This window comes from Rhinolophus hipposideros (genome assembly GCF_964194185.1).
Source record: "Rhinolophus hipposideros genome assembly, chromosome: 1".
In the NCBI taxonomy this organism is placed as follows: Eukaryota; Metazoa; Chordata; class Mammalia; order Chiroptera; family Rhinolophidae; genus Rhinolophus; species Rhinolophus hipposideros.
In genome coordinates this window covers 106,895,399-106,916,696 of record NC_138047.1, presented here as the reverse complement: position 1 = coordinate 106,916,696, position 21,298 = coordinate 106,895,399, and the positions used below count along the sequence as shown (strand labels likewise).

The 21,298-nt window shown below is 47.9% G+C and overlaps 1 protein-coding gene across 2 annotated transcripts in view; it reads left to right on the top strand.

The window, feature by feature from the left end:
- CRMP1 (collapsin response mediator protein 1) overlaps positions 1 to 21,298 on the top strand; it is a 51,771-nt gene that overhangs the window by 8,490 nt on the left and 21,983 nt on the right. For both annotated transcript variants that reach the window (XM_081038171.1, XM_081038172.1), the window contains exons 2-4: positions 11,581 to 11,669; positions 13,021 to 13,205; positions 15,288 to 15,452. In XM_081038171.1, the coding sequence (XP_080894297.1) occupies positions 11,581 to 11,669; positions 13,021 to 13,205; positions 15,288 to 15,452 (439 nt within the window). The remainder of the gene's footprint in view (positions 1 to 11,580; positions 11,670 to 13,020; positions 13,206 to 15,287; positions 15,453 to 21,298) is intronic.

Sequence of the window (21,298 nt, the reverse complement as noted above, 5' to 3'; positions counted from 1 at the left end):
AAAAACTCCTCTGCGTATGTGCTGCTAAGTTTTGATTGGCGTTTAAAGTGGATGCTGGCTGCCACCAAGTCTACAAATTGTCCTGGTAACGTCTATCCGGTGCAGCCCTGAGCGCTCACAAGCAGAGTGGTGTTGAATGGAGTCTAATTGTTTGTGAGTAAAAGGAAGCTCTTGCCCTGGAAAGGGAGGATCAGAGGGCTTTGCCCCTTGAGCAAAGAACAGAACAGTCAGGGCAGTGGATAGCGCCAAGTGCTGAAAAGTAAGCAAGTGCGGTTAAGGAGCTTGCCTTCATTCACGGCCCCGTGAGACAGACACAGTCACAGGGCAGTAGGAACGGCATGGTACTGTTTGCTGGCTCATGTGGTGTTTTAGGTCTTTAATCCCTTTAAGAATGCTGCAGATTTTTATACTACAGTAGTGGCCCCTTATCTGTAGGGGATACGTTCCAAGACCCTCAGTGGATGCCTGAAACCGCGGATATCCCACAGCCTAGCTAGACTGTGTTTCCTCCTGTACAAACATGCGCTCCGTGGCTTCTCGTTGCATATCCAGGTTGCCAGCAGCAGCACTCTTGTGCTTTGGGGCCACTATTAAGTGAAGTACGGGTAACGTGAACACAAGGACAGGACACTGCGATCTGATGACCAAGATGGCTTCCTAGTGACTAACAGGTGCCTAGTGTGTGGCGTGTGTGTGGATGGGATGGGTAAAGGCGTGCTTCACGTCCCGGGCAGATGGGACAGCATGGCACGGGATTTCATCCTGCTACTCCGAATGGTGCACAATTTAAAACTAGGACTTGTTTATTTCTGGAATTTTTCATTTAATATTTTTCATTTAATATTTTATGGACCATGGGTGACCACCGGTAATTGAAACCATAGAAAGTGAAACCGTGGCGGTGCTGGTGGGGGGGAGAAACTACTGTATTTGCAAGTACATCGTGGACACAGAAAGGCTGAGATTCCTCACCCTAGAGAGATGCAGTAATCAAATAATAATTGTGCTCTGAGAAAAGTGAATTGGTGGTGCTGGCTTGGGAAATGGCATGGGAAGTGGGATCCTTCACAGAGAGGCTGGTCTGGAAAATAAGCAGCTGAAAGGAGGGAAGTGATGGCGATGGACATAGAGGGCTGCACTTCCCCACTCCTTCCTTGGGACTGTGGCCCAGGCACCTGGAACATTCTCCCCGCCCAGGCCCTTTGCCTCTGTATAAGCTGTGGCCATTCCTTCCGGAGACTTCTTCCTCTGGGGGCTGGGATTGTGAGCACTGCCGCCGCGCTACCTGTGGTGTGTGCGCTTGGCTGTGAACACGGGGAGGATGGGCCAATGCCTGCTTCTCCCGGGCATCTCAGGAGCACTGTGGCATGCTGGAGACTCACAGTAGCCGCCCTGCTGTGTGAGTAGATGAGTGAAGACCAGATGGCAGCTGCCGCTTCACTCGGTGAGGTGTTGCCACTCTGGCACTTGACTTTCCTTAACAAATGTCCTATCTGTACATGTAGCATTTAGGTAGTTGCCACCCAGAAGGAGATGAGGATGGCATGAAAGGTTTGTGGAGCTAAAGAAAAAAACAAACAGGCCTCCTAGTGGACCTTTGGCAGTGGGAAGAGGGCGGAGCTGACTGACTAATGGGCTTCGCTGCTTTTCACGCAAAAGCAAGCTTTTACAGTAAGAACCTTCCGTGCACAAGTTGGATTCGTCATAGTCCCCATCTCTCCAGAACCTTGACTGAGGAAGCTACTTGGTGTCTGAACTTGGGGTTAATTCCATGGGAAGACTCAATGGAGCTGATGCTCCGTTGTTTGCTCTCAGTTCCATTGAGAACTGAGAGCAAACAGAGCAAACAAGTGGGTGTTTGAGAGATTTTGTACCTCCCTAAATTATGCTGCGCGTGCTTTTTGTTATACACTATTCATACACTGTTAGGGTTTAAACCTTAACAAAATCTCAGCAACTATTTGACTTATACAACATCAAAGTTGGAAGGAATCTTCTAAATTATGTAAAATTTGTTGCTTTTGGGTGTTTAAGGAAGCGGAAAAGAGTGCCTATTGCTTCTCCTCCATCTGCACCTCCCCTCTAGTGAAGGCATTCCAAACCTTTTTTTTGTTTGTTTTGCATACCTCCAGTGACAGGGAGGTCACCACTTTACACTCAGCCTGCTTTACTCTTGGACAGTTCTGTTATTGGAGAGCTCTTCTGTATGCAGTGAGAGTGTGCCTGTTGCCCTCAGAATTTTCATGGGTTCCTTCTTCTTCCACACTGTTATTCCTAGAGGCTCTGGAAGATATTTCAAAGTCACCTAGGACCTTCTCTTTTGCAAAATGGCCCCCGTTCTTTATTTCTCATCTAGCACAATTTCCAGGTACAATGTTTGGATTTTTTTCTTTCCATGTTTTTTCTTTTCCTTCCCTTTCCTTTTTGCTTTTGCTGCCTCTGATTTCTGGGCATGCGGAACAAAATGGATTCCCAAATAAAAGTTAATCATTGGGCACCTTTTAAACCAGTTTAAAAACTTTCCAAGGTCATCGACTCTTTAGACAAGTGGATAAAAACAATGGAAACTTTTGCAGATACAGAACATTTGGCATAAAACATTGGATTGCATAGGCCATGTTTGGTGTGTCGAGTACTTTTATGTATTATCCTAAGGAATCCTGTGATGTAGGTGCTTGGATCAGTTCCATTGACAGATGAGGCACACAGAGGTTAAGTGTTTTGCCACAGGTGGTCCAGCTACGAAGCTCTGTGGACCTCACCGTCTCATGGGAGAAACAGATATAAAAACGAGCTGGCAGACCAAGTGTCATGAAGTCATGAAACAATGCTAACCAGAGGTGCAAGCCACGTGCTGTGGGAATTCCAACAGGTGACAGCATGTTTCTGAAGTCAGGACACTGCGCCTGACAGGGTGAGTTGGGCATCAGTGGGCACAGCGGGTGTGGCAGGAAAGCCAGGCAGCAGGACAGCCACAGGAGGACATGGGGCGGTGAACGTGCCGTTTGGGGAGCCGGAGTGTGGTGTGAGCAGACGAATGTGGTGGCACAGTGGTCAGGCCTGGAAGAGCCTAGGAGGGCACACTGGTCCTACAAGAGGACAGCTGCTGAAGGGTTTTAAGGAGAGGCCTGCCATGGTTGTACTGTGTTTAAGAAAGGTCACTGGCTGTGGAGTGGGGGGGACAAGACAGGCAGGGATACCTGCCCTGGGGCAGGTGCAGTGGGAGGTGGAAATCAGCAGGTGCGTCGGAGGACGTTTCTGAAGCAGGTGCTACGGCTCTAGAAAGGTGCTGGGTTTGGGGTGTGAGAGGCTAGAGAAGTTGAAGATGGAACTGAGCAGGTTGTAAGGACTTGAAAAACTCAGGCACTGTTCTAAGTGCTGCCCCGCGTTAATTCATTTAACTTTCAAAACAGCACTCTGCGTTATAGACGGGAAACCGAAGCACAGAGAGGGGACCTTGCCTAAGGCACCGGGATGGGTAAGTGTGGGGCCAGGTTAGAGCGCAGGCAGTCTGGCCTCTGCCCTGTGCCCTTAACCCACAGACAATACTGCCTCTTTGTTAAATGAGATAGTAAGTGAAAACACCTGGCTCCCAGGGGCGTTGTCAATGTTTATTCGGTGAGTAGGTCTCACGTTTAATATCTTACTGCTGGAGAGCCCTTTGCAGGCTTCAGAGCCCTTTAGTATGCCTTACTCCCTTTTGGTCACAATCACAGCAATCCTGTCAGGAGGGAAGGTGAGGTGTGTGGTGTTGGGAATGTTCTTGATAAGTAGCTGAATGGATAGGTGTGGTCTGTGCTCACTCACCCCCATTTTGCAGAGGAGAAAACTGAGGCCCAGACACGTTAACCAGGTGCAGTGAAGAGAACACTGGGACAACCACCAGAGAGCATTGGGCTGTCACTTTGTAGGTAGCAGATGGCACTAGGTTCAAATGCATCTCCATCAGCTGGCTGTGTGACCTTGAGCAAGTGACTTCACTTTTCTGAGTTTCCTCATTTGTAGTAATCGTACCCACTGCTTAAGGGGACTTAAGAATTAAAAAGGGAAACCCATGTAATGCCGAACTGATACTTACTAGGCACTCAAGAATGTGATTTTTCTTAAAGGTAAAGGATTTCTGTTCAGATTGCTTCACATCAGGAGAAAAGCAGAGACAAGGAAGCATCGGAGTCTGTAGACATAAAGGCAAGTGTAGCCAGCGTCCTCCTCCTCCTGGCAGCTGAAGGCCTTGCCCACTCCTGGGCACATGACAGAGGTGTGTTGTTTGAAAACCAGGCACTCACTCCCTCAGGGAGTGCTTTCTGAATACCCAGCAGGTACTGTGGGGCCTGAGATCTCGCATCTCACCCGTTATAACTGCAGTTGTCATGGAAATGTGCCTGAGCTTGCAGAAAAGGCCTGCAATCCATGGGAACTGCCTGTATTTCTGATTCATGAAGGAGGAAACTGCCACCATGGCCCGTACTCAGAGTGGAGAACAAACGTGTGTTAATTAGATTCCGTGTCAGGCCTGTCGTCACTTCCAGGGCTGCTTTCCTGGAAAGTGTGGCAGAGGGCCTCCGGCTGACAGGCCGTCCCCTGAGGCAAAAATCAAAGGAAAATGGGCTGGTTTTCTGGGAATGAATACGAGCGTGCAGTATGGCAGCACTTGCTGCTGCAGGGAGGCTGGATGGGATATCTGCGAGGGGAACCTGGAGGGAGGAGCCTCCGCTTGTTAAAGGGAGTAACCAAGTCATGGAATTATGAAGTATTTGAGCTAGAAAAACTCCTAGACAGCAGTCACTGTGGCCGGGGCTCCGGGCACAGAACCCCGATGGGGTATCAGGTCGCTTGGATGCAGTAATGCCCCATAACGAACAGCCTTGTAATTCTGTGGCTTACAACCACAAATAGTTACTACTGCTTATAGGTCTGTGGTGGCAGAGCCTTGGCAGGGCTCGGCTAGCTTTGTCTTCAGCCTTCTGTTTGGGTCAGGTATGCCCCTCCTGCCTTCTCATTCTGGAACTCAGACTGAAGAAGACTCATTTATTGGGTTCTGTGGTTCATGGGGGCCAATGGGCTCTGAAGAAGTTGAGTGGAAACCCATCTGCCTCGTACAGCTTTTGCTCAGACTGGGACACTCACCTCTACTCTCATTCTATTGGTCAAAGCAAGTCACGTGGGCATGTGCATAGTCAGTGGGGCAGGAGAGCCCTGCACCCACATTGGGGCAACGCAAGTGGGGGGCAGGAAGAATTGTGAAACAAGTAGCACAGACTACCACAGAGGGTCTGCATCAAGGTTGTCTGGGGCGTTTGTAACAAATCATGTAGCTCTAGTCAATGAAATCATGTAGATCTCGTCCAGGAAAATTGTGACAAAGTCCCTTCATTGGAATATTTAGCAGGCAAGTCCCATGGATTTCAGGATCATGGAGGTTCTGGTGCCGTGGTATGAGCTGCACGCGCATAAGTGAGGTATACCTACCTGTCCTGTGGAATTTTTGAGTTGCAAACATGAGCTTGCCGTCAGTGGCTTGTTTGAAGGATTAATAACTTTTAAAACCTCTGGACATTTCTTTTGTCTTAAGAGGAAGCGGTTCTGTCTGCATTTAATGCGTGGACAACAAGCACATTTCTACAAAAACGGGGCTTCCCCTATCTTTCTGAGACTCATTTCCAGGCTTGCCCTTTGGAGAGAAAAGGATTCTTCATCTTTCCAGAAGTGACTGGTCACTTAGTTGCTCTGAGCCCCTTCCCCCTGAGAATCAGGCAGCCTCATTAGAAGCTGCACGCACCAGCCCCCCCCAACCCCCGCTGGAGCGGCTGCCTCAGTGTGAAGACCAAACCTCTGAGATCCTTTTTGACACCCATTTACTGACCACAGATGCCGACCTCTGCGTTAGTGAAGCATTAGGACAGGGGACATGGGGGATGCATGCCCTCCCCCCAACTTCATGGGGTGGAAGAATGAAAGTATTGAAAGGGTGGTACTAAGAATTGAAAGTACTTGAAACCAACTGCATGTGTTGTAAACCATAAGCTATGCTTGCTTTGGTTCTGTGGTAATGTAGAGATTATAAATATGCTGGTGAGCTGAGAAAGCAAAGCAGTGAGGAACTACAAGGCTGGATGAGATAGGAGAGAGAGGGACGGGGTGAGCGTCCCAGGGTTTGGAGAAACCTTGCTCTCCTGGTACCCAATGGTGTTTCAGCACCGTGGACAGCACACGTCTCCGCCCTCCGTTCTTCAGCCAGTACGTGGAACCTGGGACTCTCAGAACACTCTGCCTGTCTGTGTATGTATTATTTATTTTGCTGGAATGTTCCCCTTCTTCTCCACTTGTCAGCTTCCTGAATTTCTCATGTTTCAGAACCCAGCTCAAATGGCCCCTCCTTGATGACGTAATGAGCGTCTTTCCCTGTTGTCTCTATAATAAAGTATTAGTTCTCTGCTATTGGCCAGCTAGCCATAGTTGCTAAACTAGTGATTTTGGGGTAAACTTTGGTTTAATGAGAAAAGCACCTCTCTTTCTTCTGAGGTTCCCCAGACATTAATGGATTTTCTATTCCTCTGACTTTATGGTGAGAGGAACAGGTGAAAGATGACAGGTTTTATTTCTACCATGCAGTGGGGAGAGCAGAACTCAGGGAGGTTTAATCCTTTACCCAGGGATAGACAGCAATGCAGGAAATTCATTGTGATGGGAACCTCCCCTCCTAGTTAGGCTGACTGTTGTTTATTTTGCTATTGTATGGGTAGGAATGCCTGGAGCTTTAAAGGCTAATTTTCTGTAAGCTGTGCCCAGCATCATGCCTAATGTTTGTGAAGAGAACAAAGGCAATCTGCCAACCCCAGCTCTCTCTTCCCAGTTGGGTCTGGAAGGGAGATAATAGCAGGTTTGGAGAAGAAGCCCTCCCCTTCCCTGGGCGTCTCCTGACTCACAGGGCAGCAGGCGGTGGAGACAGGGTTCCTGCCCAGCAGCGAGGGTTAGGTGGGCCCCAGTGAGGAGGTCTTTCAGCATCACCTGTATTGTACAGGCTTTGCACGAAGCAAACTTCGATTCCTAGGCAGCGAGCTGAGGCTTTCAGGGAAATGTAAAAGCAGAAAAGACAGGTTTCTGTTTTCTCTCCTTTTGTTTCTCTCCTCCCTCTCTTCCTCTCCGTCTACCTTCTTTCTGTCACTCCTTCTCTTTATGATTTTTTAAAATCTCACTCTTCCTGTCTCTCCTTCTCACTCTCTTTTCAAACATTCTTTCTTCTTCCCTTTTCCCTTGCCTCCTGTCTGTCACTCCCCTCTCCTCCCACGTGGCAGACATTTGCTGAATACAGTGTAAGCCTCCTGGCAGGTCCCTGGGGATAAAGAGAGGAGTGCATTGCACAGGACTTTCCTGGCCATGAAGGGGTGTCCAGCCCAACCACCGATGGACATGTGAGCAACGACCGTGAAGTATGATGAGTGTCATGGAAGAGAAGGAGGAGCAAGAGGCAGTGGGGGTGTGGAGACGCCCCAAAGTCTCTGCTTGGGGGAGTCAGTTACTACCAGAAAGATCTGCTCGCCCTGGGATTACCGCCCTATAGAGAGTTTGGTATTTCGCTTATTCACCTGACATTTCATTGTTCAACACTTGCCGTGAGTTCTTAAAACTTCGTGGAAATGGCTTGAGGAGTGAATGATGCCCATCAGTGGTGCGGTTGTACAGCTGTCATTCATGCTGGGTCACGTCTCCCTGTACTCGTTTTTGACCTGCTTGGGATATTTTCCTGTGGACAAATTCCCAGCACTAGATTTCCAGGTCAGAAGTCATGAACACTTTTAAGGCTCTTGATACATTTTGCAAACTTGATTGACACTTATTATGAAACCCCAGGTTTAAGGAAAACGTAAAGATGGTCAGATTCCCTTTTTCTACTTCTGCCCAATGTTTGCATGAGGTCCAAGTTCAGAAACTGGTGTGTGTTTGACCTCTTCCCTGATGAAAACCCTTTCATTACCTTGCGACCAGCCCAGACTCCCTTCCATGCATGCGTTAGAGTCCCTTAGAGTCCCTGTGAGCTGGCACCTAACATACCTCCCGGGTTCCCCACTGGGTTCCCCATCCGGAGGAAGCCACAGCAGATTCCCCAAGCACGCTGGGCGCCTGCGACCTCTGCCTGTCCCCACGCATCCCACTGCAGTCCCTTTTCTCCTACTACTGGTTCTTTAATCTCAGAAGAAGCATTTCCCGCTGGGAGGGCTGGAGTGGAGGAGGCTTCCCCAGAGCTCTTGCCAATCTCTGCACTTCCCTCTGTGCCCGCTTTCCCCACACGGGGTACAGAGGCTTGGTGATGACTCAGTCTCCCCCACTGGCCTAAGAACTCCTTGAGGGCAAGAACTGTTTCTTTTAGCTGCACTCCCTGCTTTCTTAAATATTTATTGAGTGTAGTTCCTGCTACAGAAAATGGCAAAGAATAAGTAATGTGTAACTCTACCCAGGATTTATACGTGCCATGCCTGTGCTAAGCACTTTGGGTACATACCCCCTGCGGTTCTCCCAGCCATCCTATGGGACAGGGACACTTGTCCCCATTTCATAGATGAGGAAACTGAGGCTAGGAGAGATTAAGTCATATGGACAATAAGTGGTCAAGGATTGGAACCTGCATCTGTCTGACTCTGGACATTTTGTTCTTCCACAACACTGATCCAAGGACACGAGCCCTGGTGAGCATAATTCACTTTAGGTTACCGCCATCGCTGTGGAATGAACTGGCAGTCTCTGGCATACCTGGGCTGTGGGATTTCTGTTGAATTTCTAGTTAGATATTTTATTGTCTTTAAAGTATTTAAACAGTGATTTCTATACAGAGCACGTCACTGTTCATGTATGTGATGTTTACTCCTCACGGTTATCTGTGAGAGGTAGGGTATTAATATTTTTCTTTTAAATGAGTGACTTTTATTTTGTTAAATTCTTAAAACTATGTCCCATAAAATTGACTTTTTTTTTTGGTAAACAGTTCTGTGAGTTTCCCCACTTGCATTTCCTGCATGAAGAAAGGGAGCCCTAGAGAGTTGGGTCCTTGGATCACAGACCTCGTTTTTTTTCCTAAATTGAAACAGATGATGGAATGTCATGGATTTTAGAATGTGAAATGTTTAGAAACGTGACAGAAGTGTGTTTGATGGACAGATGCTGGAGAGGAAGTTAGGAAACCCTGGTCTAATCCGTTCCCTTGTCAGTTATGAGAATGTGGGAGGTGACCCCGTGTCTCAGCCCCATCTCCACCTAGGTCAGGTCAGACCTAATGCCATTAGCACCTTTCAGCGTAAACAGGCGTGGAGCACACCACTCCAGGAAAGCACACTTCCACAGGCGTCTCCTGTGGAAAAGTCTCATCAAATTTTTCACAAAAGGATCTAAGTTTGGAAAATATGTAAGCTTAGTTCCCCCTCGTGAATATTCACATTGCACGTTAGCAGAGTAAAGGATCTGGGAATTCCTGTCATAAAGATCATTTCTGCTTCTGTTTAACCCAGAATTTTCTAAACTCACTACATCTGGGACTCCCATTTTGGGATAACATCTACTAAAACCGCTCTGAACTAGAGTTCCAAGGGACACGACTTTGAAAATGCTAATTAACAGGCATAAGCACTACTAATTTTAAGGGGAAAAAATAAGAAAGTCACATCAGCTCTTGCCTTATTGTGGGCTACTTTTTAAGAGAAATATTGGCACCTGAGAACACCTAGAGTGTGGACCCCTGGCAGTGCTTCACACAGGAGCTGGGGGTAGTTGGGGAGGTGGGCTTGAACCCAAACTGCACCATCTGATCGCAGAGCAGAGCAGAGCGGGGCTCATCTTTGGCTCACAGCTCATTTGACACCACCTTCCAGGCTGAGCCTGAAAAGCCCTCTATTAAGTATGACAAGGCAGACGGCTGCCTGCAGGAGGCAGTATTCTGGAAGCCATGCGCCGCCTGCTGATGACACACATTTTCCTGCTTTCTGGTGCCAGGGGAACCTGCACACCAGATTGTCTCTGCTTCTGGATACGCAGAGCTCATACCTACTCTTTCTTTGGTCCTGGAGCACCCTCCCTCCAGAGGGTGCCTTCCCTGGGACACACACGTCCTGGCTGGCTTCTATCTTAGGGATAAGAGGCAGGAATTGGTCCTGGGAATGATTGAGGTTGAAGCCCCTTCCTCCAGAGACCTTCCTCCTGGGGAACAGGATGTGCTGATTCATCCTTCCATCCATCCACCTTTCCATCCACCCACCCATCCACCTACCCACTCATCCACCCATCCATCTACTCAGCCACTCATCCATCCACCCACCTATCCATCCATCCATCCATCCATCCATCCATCCATCCATCCATCCATCCACCTATCCATCCATCCACCTATCCATCCATCCATCCATCCATCCATCCATCCATCCATCCATCCATCCATCCACCCACCTATCCACCCACCTATCCATCTATCCATCCATCCATCCATCCATCCATCCATCCATCCATCCATCCACCCACCTATCCACCCACCTATCCATCCATCCATCCATCCATCCATCCATCCATCCACCTATCCATCCATCCACCTATCCATCCATCCATCCATCCATCCATCCATCCATCCATCCATCCACCCACCTATCCACCCACCTATCCATCTATCCATCCATCCATCCATCCATCCATCCATCCATCCATCCACCCACCTATCCACCCACCTATCCATCCATCCATCCATCCATCCATCCATCCATCCATCCATCCATCCACCCACCCACCTATCCACCCACCTATCCATCCATCCATCCATCCATCCATCCATCCATCCATCCACCCACTAATCCACTTGTCCATCCATCCATCCATCCATCCATCCATCCATCCATCCATCCATCCACCCATCCATCCATCCATCCACCACTCACTCAGCCACTTGTCCATCCATCCCTCCATTCATCCATCCACCCATCCATCCACCCACACATCTGTCCATCCATCCATCTGCCCACCCATCCATCCACTTATCCACTCAGCCAGCCAGCCAGGGTGTATTCAAGGTATAAGAGATGCAGCAGTGAACAAATAGGTGAAATCTCTGCCCCCATAGAGCTAACAGTTTTGTAAGGACAGCTGCAGGACACCACTCTAGGTGGTGCCATCCATCCACATCAACGCATATGCAATTTGTCCTCTCGGACATGTGCCTGACTCAGCCAGTGGTGTAATATACCACAGCTCTGATGTCAGTCGGGCAAGACACATTTTAGATAAACATGTAAATGTATAGTATGTCAGACATACTATAATAAGTACCACATAGTCATAAAGTGGGCAAAGGGTGTGGCATCTGCTGGCAGGCAGCAGTGTGTGGTTTTCCAAACAGGGCAGGCAAGGGGAGGGCTCTCAGATAGGTGCCACTGAGCAGAGACCCAAAGCAAGGGAGAGCGTGAACTTCGCCGAGATAGAGTTTTGCTTTGTTATGCCGTTTTTTACTTTTGAAAATATTTGACTAATTTTATTTAAAAGTCAAAAAAAAAAAAAAAGAATTCCTAGCCTTTCCCGAATGACACTTTCATACTTTGCTTGGCTTTTCAGAGTGACCGACTCCTCATCAAAGGTGGACGAATCATCAACGATGACCAGTCCTTCTATGCCGATGTCTACTTAGAAGACGGACTGATAAAGTAGGTTGACCAAATACTCCTTTTAAGAAGCCAGTCTCCCTAGGCTGCTGGCCGTGGAGGGAATGGAAGGCTGGCGCTCTGTTCCAGAATGACTGTGCCGTGTTCCTGGGAATATCAGGGATGGAGAGATTTGGGGAGGTTCGAATACTGAGGGAGAAGGGACTAGCGTTGATTGAGTGCCCATCCCGTGTGCCAGGCTCTCTGCCACAGCGCTCATGCAGCCCAGCCGGCTGTGAAATCCACACGCTGGTCTTTATCTTGCGGGAATGGCAGGCAGACAGGTTACATCTCTGCCCCACATCACAGAACCCGTTAGTGGCAAGGCAGGAATTCCAACATAGCACCTCTGACTGAATTCATAGCTCTTTCTTCTACCTGCCCAGAATTTCCAGAATTGGGTTGAGGGGGCCAGGAGAGAAAGCAATGTTTGGCTGCCAGACAGAGCCTTGGTGCTCCAAGACACGTATTGGGGCTGACGTCTTCCCTCACTTTCGTCTCTTCAGCGCCCTCTCCAGCCCTCCTGTGATATCCAGAGGCTGGTCTGCTCACCATAACAGGATACCCAGGCTGGGCGGTTTAAACATTGATTTCTCACAGCCTGGAGGCTGGAAGTCCAGGCTGTGCTCGCAGAGCTGGTTTCTGCTGAAATCTCTCTCCTTGGCCTGTCGACAGCCCTCTTCTCACTGTGTCCTCACATGGCCTTCCGTGCACGCACACTTCTGGTTTGTCATTCTTGTCTTGTAAGGACACCAGTCCTGTTGGATTAGGGCCCCACCCTAAGGGCCTCCTTTTAACTTAATTATTTCTTTAAAGGCCCCATCTCCAAATGTACTCACATTCTGAGGTCCTGGGGTTAGGACTTCAACATAGGGATTTGGGGGTCACAGTTTAGCCCATAGCAGTGTTTCTGAAAGCTTGCAGAGCTAAGGGGACTTTTCACTCTGTAAATACTCACCTCTCTATCCCCGAGGCTGTTGCTAAAATTGTGTGAAGTACTCTGGAGTGACAGGCTGTTCAGAGGACCCTTTGCCACTTGGTGGAGATACTGGTCTCACCTCTATTGGATTCAGCTCTGCTGCCACCTCCCCCTGGAAGTCTTCCCAGATAACCAGGCTGGTGAAGCAGCCCATCTCATGCTCCCCTCCCGCTTTGCTGCACTGGATTGTAACCATCTGCCTGTGTGCTCCTTATTAGGCCATGAGCCCCTTGAGGACAGAGACCTGCCTGAGTTACCTCTGTCAACTCAGTGCCCTGCATAGGACCTGGCTCAGAAATGTTTATCTAATGGAACAGGTGGCTGCCATCTTCTTTTTCTTTTAAGAACCAAACTGTCTCTGTTGTTTGTCTCCAGACAAATAGGAGAGAACTTAATTGTTCCTGGTGGAGTGAAGACAATTGAAGCCAATGGGCGGATGGTTATTCCCGGAGGTATTGATGTCAACACATACCTGCAGAAGCCCTCCCAAGGGATGACTGCCGCTGATGACTTCTTCCAAGGGACCAAGGCAGCTCTGGCAGGCGGGACCACGATGATCAGTGAGTTGTACCCCTGCCTTAGGGACATAACTGTGACTTTATCAGCAGTATCATCAGCAACACACAAGTGCTCAGTGTACACCAGGCACGTTGCTCAGCGTACCATTTAATGTAATTGTCATTACAACCCTAATAAACATCAGTATATTATGTGTGCCACTGGTGGTGCACAAAATGATTTTAGAGGCAATATAGACATTAAAATTTTTAAATTATTTTAATGCATATTGAAATAAAATAACTAGCGCATCATGGATGTTGCTGCTTAGCTTGAGAATGAAGTCAGAATTTAGAGTTTTAGAAACTGAATTGAATTAAGAAAAGTATAAAGTAAAGAATGATATAGATTATAGGGAGATAAAGCAAACAATTCCTGAACATAGTATGCAGAAAGCTAAAGTTTTAGAACCAGTGACATAGGTATTATTATGACATGTGGGGGAGTAGAGGCTCCTTGTCAAGGTTACACAGCTGAGAAATGTTGTATAAGTCAGCATTGTTGCAAACAAATAGTCCCCAACAGAGGCAGTGTGGACTAGTGGAAAAGAGTTCAGACACTACAGCTAACAGGATTCTATGGGGATCTTCTCCCCACCACTTACTAGCTGTGTGACTGGGACAAGTTCCTTACCCTCTCTGAGCCTCAGTTTCTTCATCTGAAAATGGGGATATTCATGTCACCAAATGGTTGTGAGCATTTAATGAGATAATTTATGTAAAGTATTTGTGGCAGTATCTGACACATAGGAAACATTCGATAAGTAGCTGTGATGATGATGATGATGCAGAAGATGACAATAACAATAATGGTGGTGATGGTGGTAATGAAGACTAAAGATGGTGGTGACAGTGTCACTGCTGATGATTATGATAATGATGGTGACAATGATGGCGATATTGACAATGATGATGGAAGTGATGATGAAAAGGATAGCGATGATGACAGTGTTGATCTTGATGGAAGTCGTGGTGATGGGGTGATGGTGATGATGGTGGTGATGGTGATGGTGGTGGTGGTGGTGATGATGATGGTGGTGATGGTGGTGGTGCTGATGGTGGTGGTGGTGGTGATGGTGGTGGTGGTGGTGGTGGTGATGGTGGTGGTGGTGGTGGTGGTGGTGGTGATGGTGGTGATGGTGATGGTGATGGTGGTGGTGATGGTGGTGGTGGTGGTGATGGTGGTGGTGATGGTGGTGGTGGTGATGGTGGTGGTGGTGATGGTGGTGGTGACGATGGTGGTGGTGGTGGTGATGATGATGGTGGTGATGGTGGTGGTGGTGATGGTGGTGGTGGTGGTGATGGTGGTGGTGGTGGTGATGGTGGTGGTGATGGTGGTGGTGGTGGTGATGGTGGTGGTGATGATGGTGGTGGTGATGGTGGTGGTGGTGATGGTGGTGGTGACGATGGTGGTGGTGATGGTGATGATGATGGTGGTGATGGTGGTGGTGGTGGTGATGATGGTGGTGGTGATGGTGATGATGATGGTGGTGATGGTGATGATGGTGGTGATGGTGATGATGGTGGTGGTGATGGTGATGATGATGGTGGTGATGGTGGTGGTGGTGATGGTGGTGGTGATGATGGTGGTGGTGATGGTGATGATGATGGTGGTGATGGTGGTGGTGGTGGTGATGGTGGTGGTGATGATGGTGGTGGTGATGGTGGTGGTGATGGTGGTGGTGGTGGTGGTGGTGGTGGTGGTGATGGTGGTGGTGACGATGGTGGTGGTGATGGTGATGATGATGGTGGTGGTGGTGGTGATGGTGGTGGTGATGATGGTGGTGGTGATGGTGATGATGATGGTGGTGATGGTGGTGATGATGATGATGGTGGTGGTGATGGTGATGATGATGGTGGTGATGGTGGTGGTGGTGGTGATGGTGGTGGTGGTGGTGGTGGTGGTGATGGTGGTGGTGATGATGATAATGGTGGTGGTGATGGTGATGATGGTGGTGGTGATGGTGGTGGTGGGGATGGTGATGATGGTGGTGGTGGTGGTGATGGTGGTGATGAGGAGGCTACCATTGGAATAACTTGCATCCTAAGGATCTTGGAATGTTGACACATATTTTTCTGTCTCAGTTGACCATGTGGTCCCTGAACCTGGGTCCAGCCTCCTGACCGCCTTTGAGAAATGGCATGAAGCAGCTGACACCAAATCCTGCTGTGACTACTCCCTCCATGTGGACATCACAAGCTGGTACGATGGCATTCGAGAGGAGCTAGAGGTGCTGGTGCAGGACAAAGGTCAGTTAAAGCTCCAGAATCGGGGCACAGTTCTGGAATTACTTTTTCTTTGGTGGATCTGATTGTGTGGACTTAAAAATCCCTTTGTCTGCATCTGCTATGAGCCCAATTATGAACTGCATACTGCCACATAAACAGTGGAAAAACAGGACCCGATTTATGGAGTCTGTCTTCTTCCCCTTCAGGCCCTATGGGGGTATTCCCAGGTCATAGAAGAAACCCTGGTCTTCTTATCCTGGCACATAAGGCCTTCACTGATCTAGCCTCACTTTTCTTTCTTTGCTATAAACTCATATGTGTACTGCTTGTCCTGGATGCCACCTCCTAAAACCTGCTATACCACTGGGCCTTTGCTCATGCTGTCCCATCTGCCAGGATATCTTTTACTCTGCTACCCAGCTCAATTATGACCTGTGCATTTCCCCGAATCAGAACCGCTTCGTCTCTTGAATATCCACAACAGTGTGCTTGGGCCTCTTTGGGGCTCCTTTTGCGTTGTTCTTGGATTACAGGACCTGCTTGTCTGTCTGGCCCTTCCATTAAACCCTGAGCTCTATGTGGGAGGGGATTGTGTCTGTACATCTCTGTATTCCGTTCCGGCTCCCCTCTGTTGGGCTCACACCAGGTGTCTCTGGACAGTGTAGACCCTTCACAGTGTGCATTCTATCAGATGGAGGTAAATCGAACTACAGATACAGGGAAGGAAAGAAGAAGAGCACAGGGAGAACCATGACGCCAGTGGTCAGTCTGGAAGGGGGCAGTTCCAGAGGCAGCCTCAAATGAATGTGATGTTTCAAGGAGAGCTAGGGAATGTTTTCCATTTAAAAAAAATATGTGCCATGTTTTCTTGTTATAAAAGTATCATTACCACAATACAAAAAAGACAGAAAATCGAGGAAAGGAAAAAATTGTGGTTTTCCTCTGGGCCTGTCCCCAGCTGCCACTTACCATTAATATTAAATATTATTCGCTTCCACCCCGTCTATTTAGACGAGTTTCTCCTTATTATAGTTATATGACAGCAGTTATTTGGAGTCCTTCTCTTTTCACTTCACATTTTATGAGTAATTATTACTCCTCATTAATAACTTTTTAATGGCTCGTAATATACAATGTTATGGTTAATTTGTTTAGCTGTTTTCTTTTTATTGGGCACTTAGGTTTTCTGTTTGCTTTACTGTAAATCGTGATATGGTGAACATCTTGGTATATAAACATTAGTTTGCATTTTCAATTATTTCCTTAGATTTCCAGAAGTTTGCTCCCTGGGAATCCTGACAAGAGTTTTTATAAAAATTTGCCAATGCAATACCTCCATAAAAACTGAATACTCTGGAAGTCTTATGAGAAATGAAATGTGTGCTGACACAGGATGATAATAAATTAATAACTAAGGATATAGAATCCAGACCACAGGCCAGACTGCTCTAAGCACCGGACATATATCCTCTCATTTGATCTTCAAAACAACCTTTTTATTACCTCCACTTTCCAGATGGGGAAACTGAGTAATTGTCCCAAGGTCACAAAGTTGCTAAGTGGAGGAGTCTGGTTGTCTGTAACATTTTATTGAGTGAAAAAAAAAGCATAGTGCAGAATATTATGCACATTATACTTACATTTATGTAAAAATTATGTATATGTGGGTTTGCATACATGTATATAAATAGGATATGCATATTTATATACATAGTCAAGGTTGTGTACATACACACATAAATAGGACAAATGCCTGGAAAGACAAACACCAAATGATCACTTCTTCAGATATTTTCATATTGTTTCAATAAACATGTACTAATTCTGAAAATGAGCATTTTACAATACGGGCTAGATACTTAAAACCCGTAAGTTCACCTAAAAACTCCACCAAGTCTCTTCCTTGCAAGTTTCTAGTCAAGGGAAGAAAACAGCTCTCTGCCCTCTTCCAGGACAATACACTGACAATGACCCCACCAAGCCCCCACCCTGGCAGAGCACACTCCCATGATGGTTTGTAAGTCCGGTGTTCCACCCCAATCCCCTCTCCACGTCCACGTCCATAGTTAGGCTGTTTAAATGGACTTGGTGAAGCCCCTAGTAACATGGACAAATATTTGCTCAGGATTTACCGTGAGGTGAGGAAAGCAAGATAAAGTCGGTCCCCCTGATCCGTGAGGGAAACGTTCCAAGACCGCCAGTGGATGCCGGAAACCGCACATAGTACCAAAGCCTATGTGTACTGTTTTTTCCTATACATTCTTAGGATAAAGTTTAATTTACAAATTAGGCACAGTAAGAGATTAACTAATAATAGAATAGAACCATTATAACAGTATACTGTAATAAAAGTTATATGGCTGTGGTCTCTCTGCTCATGTCTTCCACCCACAAATCTAATACCTTTTCCATCTTAACTAAGCACTTACCACAGTGTGGCTGTAACTTTCGCAGTTTGAAGTGTGACCGCAAAACTAGCATGAATTTCTTTTTGTCTCTTCACAATTTCATGGGTAGAAGATTCATTTCTCCTGTAGGTCTTAGAAACCTCAGCATATGTGGTCAGACAATTAAGTTCACAAACTCATCCTAGAAAAAGTGCTACACATCTAATTGCTAAAGATTATGGTCACCTTAGAAGTCCTCCCCTTGGGAAGCTATGCACTGATGCCAGCGCCTAGTCCACCCTTCAAAGCAATTTTGGAACTCCTTTCCTGGAATGGCCACCAGAGCTGTCATATTACCTTTGATGTCCTGAATGTCATCAAAATGTCTTCCTTTCAATATTTCCTTTATCTTCAGTAAAGAAAGAAGTCACTGGGGGCCAGATCAGGTGAGTAGGGAGGGTGTTCCAATACAGTTATTTGTTTACTGGCTAAAAACTCCCTCACAGACAGTGCCCTGTGAGCTGGTGCATTGTCGTGATGCAAGAGCCACGAATTGTTGGCGAAAAGTTCAGGTCGTCTAACGTTTTCATGCAGCTTTTTCAGCACTTCCAAATAGTAAACTTGGTTAACTGTTTGTCCGGTTGGTACAAATTCATAATGAAGAATCCTTCTGATATCAAAAAAGGTTAGCAGCATCGTTACAACAAGTTCGCGAACTTAATTGTCAGGCATCGTTCGATTTCTTTCCTTATTAAGTCAAGACTGCCACCTTTTCCCTTAAAGGAAGCACTTTATAGATTCCCTGCCACACATCCGAATTGCCAATATCACCACTCTTGCGCTTTGGGGCCATTAAGTAAAATAAGGGTGACGACCACAAGCGCTGTGATACCAATGACAGTCGATCTGACATCTAAGATGGGCCCTAACGGACTAATAGGCAGGGAGCATATACTGAGTGGAGACGCTGGACAAAGGGATGATTCATGTCCCAGGCTGGACAGGGGAATGGCCTGAGATTTCATCCTGCTACACAGAATGGCACACGCTTTAAAACTTATAAATTGTTTACTTCTGGAATTGTCCATTTAATATTTTCGGACTCCAGGTGATTGCCAATAACTGAAACTGTGGAAAGTGAAACCGCGGATGGGGAGGGCTACTGCACAAAATTGTGAAGTCCCTTGGCTTATGATTCCGTAAAAACAAAGAGTGTGAGTCCCAGCACCTGCAATGATCCACAAAAAATCCACATACAATTGGACATTCACATAAGGAAAGACCTACACAAAATGTTTAACGCCATCAGCAATTAAAGAACTGCAATGTACAGTGGTAGGCTGACTCTCACCCATCCAGTGAGCAAGGATTTTGTAGAAACAGTCACACCCAATGGTGTGAACACGAAGCGTGCAAGACACGTGGGTGTGCAAGTGCATGCACCTTCCCGGAAAGCAATTTGGCACTAAGTGTCATGATCTTGGAAAATGTTAAAGACTTGACCTCACAATTTCACTCTGAAGGAGAGATTGGCCTGCAGGAAGCGAGTGTGTGTTAGTTTCCTGCTGCTCCTGGAACACCACCCACCTTTTGGATTAAAGTAATACAAATGACATTTCTAGAGGTCAGAGGTCCAGAATGGGTCTTATGGGCTAAAGTCAGTGTTGGCGGGCGTGTTGCCTCTGGAGGCTCCAGGCAGAAGCCTTGTTTGGACTTCTCCAGCTCTGACGGCTGCGCGTGTCCCTTGGCCCACGGCCCTGAATCCTTCCGGCCTCTGCTTCCCGCATCACATCTCTTTCTCTGAGCCTGGTGATTGCATTGGGCCCACCCAGAAAATCCAGGATGCTGTCCCGTCTCAGGGTCGGTAATCTCATCCCTTCTGTGGAGTCCCTTTGCCTGGGAGGGGACATATTCACAGGTTCTGGGGGTCAGAGAGTGGACATCCTTAGGACATCTTTATCCTGCCTCCCATGGACTGACGTCAGGAGCGACCCAAAGAAAGCAGGAGTGGGCACAGGGCACTCTGAAACCTGGCCACCCTTTAGATTTATCCTAAGGAAGGACAAGAGCCAGGGGACTTCATACTCCGTCCAGCCAGACATTGGGTGCGGCCCCTCTGGGAAGGGGCGGGACCTCGAGCTAGGCTGGTGTCTTCATGGGGGAGGCTCAACAACGCTGACTGTTGAGGGTCTCCTGCCTGCTGTTCTCCCACAGCGGGGCAGGGGCGAGTCCTTCATTCCTGGAGGGGCCCTTGGGGCTCATCACAGCACCCACTACAGGCTGTTTCCAATTGTTTGCTATTTCAAACAGTGCTGTGGGAGAAAGGACAGCTCTGTGAGGATACCTCTGCTTGCTGGTGCAAATATTTCTGTAGGGCAAAGAGCTAGACGTGGACATTGGGTGCTCCCTGCCCTCCGCCTGTGTGGGTGGGGGCTGGTGGAGGTGGTGGTGGTGGGGAGTGATGGTGAAGGGGTGACTTCTGGAGCACAGGCCAGGTGGCAGCAGCCACGCTTGCAGCAGATTGGCGAGTTGCGGGTTTCATCGTCTGAAATTGGGCTGCTTCTCCATTCTCTCTCTGTCTCTCACACAAGTGCACTGTGAAACGACTTGTCACATAACACAGGAAGCAGCAGAACGTAGAAAGATCCCTGCAGTCGGGCTGCCTGGGGTCGAATCCCGCCCTTGCTCTTCTTGGTGTGACGTTGGACAGTTCACCTCGCTGGCCCCTCATGCCCAGCACGAGCCCCACCGTCTGGGTTCGGTGTCAGTTCTCCAGCCCAAAGAAGGAAACAACCCAGATGCCCCCCAAAGAGTGGGTGGATAAGCAAAATGTGGTCCATCCACACAGTGGATGGACTATTCCTTTATTATTCCTAAAAAGGAAGGACATTCTAACACCCGCTACAACTGGGGTTGAACCTTGAGGACGTCATGCTCCATGAGATAAGCCGGTCACAAAGGCACCAACACTGTATGATCACACTCTGTGTGCCTAGAGGAGTCAGATTCAGAGAGAGGGGGTAGCGTGGTGGGTTCCAGCAGCTGGGAAAGCGGAATGGGGAGTTTCCGCTTTGCCAAGAGGAAGAGTTCTGGAGAGGATGGTGGTGGTGGTTGCACAACAGTGTGAATGTACTTTAATACCCCTGAACTGTGCACTTAACAGTGTTCAGGTGGCAGATTGTATGTGTATTTTCTCACAGCTACTGAAAAGCAGCGGTTTATTTGCTCACGCACACTCTGGAGAGCTGTGTTGGTTTGGGCTCAGCCGGACGGTTCTGCTGGCTTGTTCATGCCTCAGGCCTCAGCTGGATGGCAGGGGCTGCTAGGACACCTCTCTGCAGGATCCATTCCCCAGCAGGCTGTCGTGAGCTTCTTTTCACTGTGGTCCCAAGAGGGAGAGTGACCTGCAGGCCCCTTGATGCTGGCCGAGGCTTGGAACGTGTGACACACGGCTACTTCTGTTTCATTCTGTTGGCCAGA